Consider the following 3,036-nt stretch of genomic DNA (forward strand, 5'->3'; position numbering starts at 1 on the left):
TCCCGCAAAATTATGCAAATCAAGAGGTTCAAATCTTTGTGTTCACTTTAAGAACGCTCGTGAAACTGCCCAGGTCATCAAGGGTATGCATATCCAAAACGCCACCAAGTACCTGTCACTTTACAGAACCAATGTGTGCCAGTCTGCTCTTACAATGGTGGAGTTGGTAGGTGTGCCCAAGACAAACGATGGGGCTGGACGCAGGGTTGGTGGCCGAAAGAGAGTGCTGAATTTCTGCTACACATGCTTAAAAATACAGAGAGTAATGCTGGACTTAAGGTTTAGATGTAGATTCTCTGGTCACATCCAGGTGAACGAAGCCCCCAAGACGCAGCGCTGAACTTACAGAGCTCATGGGCGGACGAACCCCCTACATGAGTTCTCCCTGCCACGCTGAGATGATCCTCTCTAAAAAAGAGCAGACTTTTCCTAAACCAGAAGAAGAGCTTGCACAGAATAAGAGCTCCCAGAAGAAACAGAAGAAAGAAAAACTTATGACCTGGAAATAAATTTAGCATTAAATAAATGCTAATAAAAGTAAAAGCAGGGGAAAAAAAACACGGAAGGGAAGCAGAAGCTTATCCAAAGCTCTCAAATTTCCAAGAGTAAGTCTCCCTAACCTGTGAGCTGGTGGGGCTGCCACCAACATTACTTTCCTTGGCAGTTCACAAAGATAAGCAGAAATGAGGGGCTGGAGTCTTTGGAAATCTGAGCCCACATCCAGTAGGAAATGCATGGACCCCGCCTTCCATGAAACAGCTACTTTGCCTACATGAACTTGTAAACGAGGCCACAATTTATAACACAACCAGACATTCTATAGGTAACTATGGTAAGTAGAAAGTAATGAAGACAAAGTTGCAAGGTTCTGGACCTCAGGCTTCTAAATAAATCACAGATCAACAACTCTTCTGCTCCTCCCCCACCCCACTCCCAAGTGCAGGTCTACACACATATATTCTGCTTTAAAAAATACAGGATCTAGGCATTAAAAAGAGGATGATAATGTTCGCTTCGGCAGCACATATACTAAAAAGAGGATGATAAAACTATGTGTAAAGGAAGGCCCTTCCCTTTATATTATATAAAGTTAGTATCTGGAGACAAATTATAGAACCGAAAAAAGGTAATGGAGCAGGATGATGTCCACCCCAATCATATGAGAGGTAAAGCATTCAGAGACTATCCATGAAAATAGGGTCTAGAGTCATACCGAAATAGGATTCCATTACACATTTTTTAGTGTGGAAGGGATCCTTTTTATACTTGTGTAGAAAAAGTGATCTATATACGGTGGGGGCTCAATATATACTAACAAAAGCCCATGCTAATAAGCTTTCATAATAAAGAACAAGACAGCTATGAAATATATTTTTTAAAAAGTTTCTTGGAAGCACAGTTAATTCTGAAAATTAATAGAGATTGGAAAATTGACTTTTATTTGAAAAAGAGTCAAAAGACATAAAGCAGATGATTAAACAGTGAAAAGCACTATTCCTCTGAAAATGTGACAGACTGAAAAAGAAACAATGAAGGTACGATAATGAATAGAAAACAATGAATGCACACAGGTGAATATATAGGGGGCTAACAAGACAACTGAGAAAAATATTAGCTTGAAAAATTGAAGAGAAAAATAAATTTATAAATACAGTAACCACAAGAACAAAGAATATAAAGTTAACACCTAAATCTCAGTATAGCATGAAAATTTTGTATGTGTGTCTAATAAGGAGACCAAGCTGGAGGACATGCATGGGTCCAGCATACACGTCTCCCTGGAAACGGTCAAAGCGTACGGTGGTCCACAGGGTCACATACCTAAGCAAAGGAGAGAGGCTTCTAATAACGCTCAAGGCTACGATCAGAAAACTGGCCTTAAGAACCCTTGAGACTCACTCCTGAGTTTAGGTTTGTTCGTTAAGCTAAAAATGGGCTTGATGGGAAAGTATAACAACTGAAGGGGCATCCACTGAGTCTCTACAGCTTCTGAGATCTAGTTTGGGGACCAACTCTCTAGCGCTGGGAGGAACCAGTGAAGTAGAAGCTCTAAAAGAATGGGGAGGAACCTTAACGGAGAACTAGGTTATACAGAAATTAGAAAACACAGGTTAACAAGAGCTCTCTTTCTTGAGATTAAAAATATTTTAAAAACATAATAAAATACAGACATACAAAGTAAACCCATCTCCAGCTGAAAGCTATAGAAAGAAGCAAAGGGAAATGTTCCTCTTTGCTACATTAAAAAGAAAAAGAGGTAGAATAATGCAGAGCAACAAAAATGAACATTTCCCATTTGGTTTCTTGCCATTAGAAACGAGCTGATAGCGTTCCCCTTTGTCCTCGAGGACCACCTACCATGTGGTAATGTTATGTTTGCACCATCAATGATTGCTTGTGCCAGTTCATGATCATTGCTCTCAAAAGCATGTGCTGCAGCCTTCAAGGCATCCCAAATCTCTTTACGGCCTTCAAAAGCTGGTGCAGTATCCCAAAATTCGTCCCTCTTGCTGCGCAATTGTCCATCTGTCATGGGATAATCGCTTTTCCATTTGGGTTTCTCCTTTTTCAAAGGCTGGTTACGACCTAAAGCAACTGAGAAGAAAAATAAAAGGCTGACATCAAGACCAAAATTTACAAAAGATGTATTAAATATTATCTGGTCATTCTTCTTTGATTTTCATCAAAATTATGGCTAGAAGTTTGCCTACTAGCTAATTCTTGCATTCCAAAATTCCCCTAGCCTATTTCAGAACTCCAAGGGCACGTGAGACAGTAGATGGCTCTATCCGAAACTTCCAGTGACACATTAACAGTTCTTTTCCACTTCTCCAAAGGGTGATTTAAAAGTTTACCTAGAAAAACAGTAATGTGTTTCACCAGACAATGACAGGATTTCAAAAGAGTCAAAGAATGCCATAAAAGAGCTACTTTAACAGGTGAGATACTAGGAAAAACCAAATGGCCACAGTAGCTTGAATCTCATGACCCTTGGACATATGAAGCTAGAAAGTAGGAACTGAGAAATGCCAGACT

The 3,036-nt window shown here is 39.8% G+C and overlaps 1 protein-coding gene across 1 annotated transcript in view; it reads right to left on the reverse strand.

The window, feature by feature from the left end:
• Positions 1-3,002, reverse strand: part of UBTD2 (ubiquitin domain containing 2) — a 16,015-nt gene extending 13,013 nt beyond the window's left edge. Inside the window, exons 1-2 of the mRNA XM_006906515.3 lie at positions 2,712-3,002; positions 2,359-2,595 (exon numbers count right to left, since the gene is read on the reverse strand). Of these exons, the coding sequence (XP_006906577.2) occupies positions 2,359-2,595; positions 2,712-2,727 (253 nt within the window). The 5' untranslated portion in view covers positions 2,728-3,002. The remainder of the gene's footprint in view (positions 1-2,358; positions 2,596-2,711) is intronic.
• Positions 3,003-3,036: the final 34 nt, after the last annotated feature.

The sequence above is a fragment of the Pteropus alecto genome, unplaced genomic scaffold (assembly GCF_000325575.1).
Source record: "Pteropus alecto unplaced genomic scaffold, ASM32557v1 scaffold40, whole genome shotgun sequence".
Classification (NCBI taxonomy): domain Eukaryota; kingdom Metazoa; phylum Chordata; class Mammalia; order Chiroptera; family Pteropodidae; genus Pteropus; species Pteropus alecto.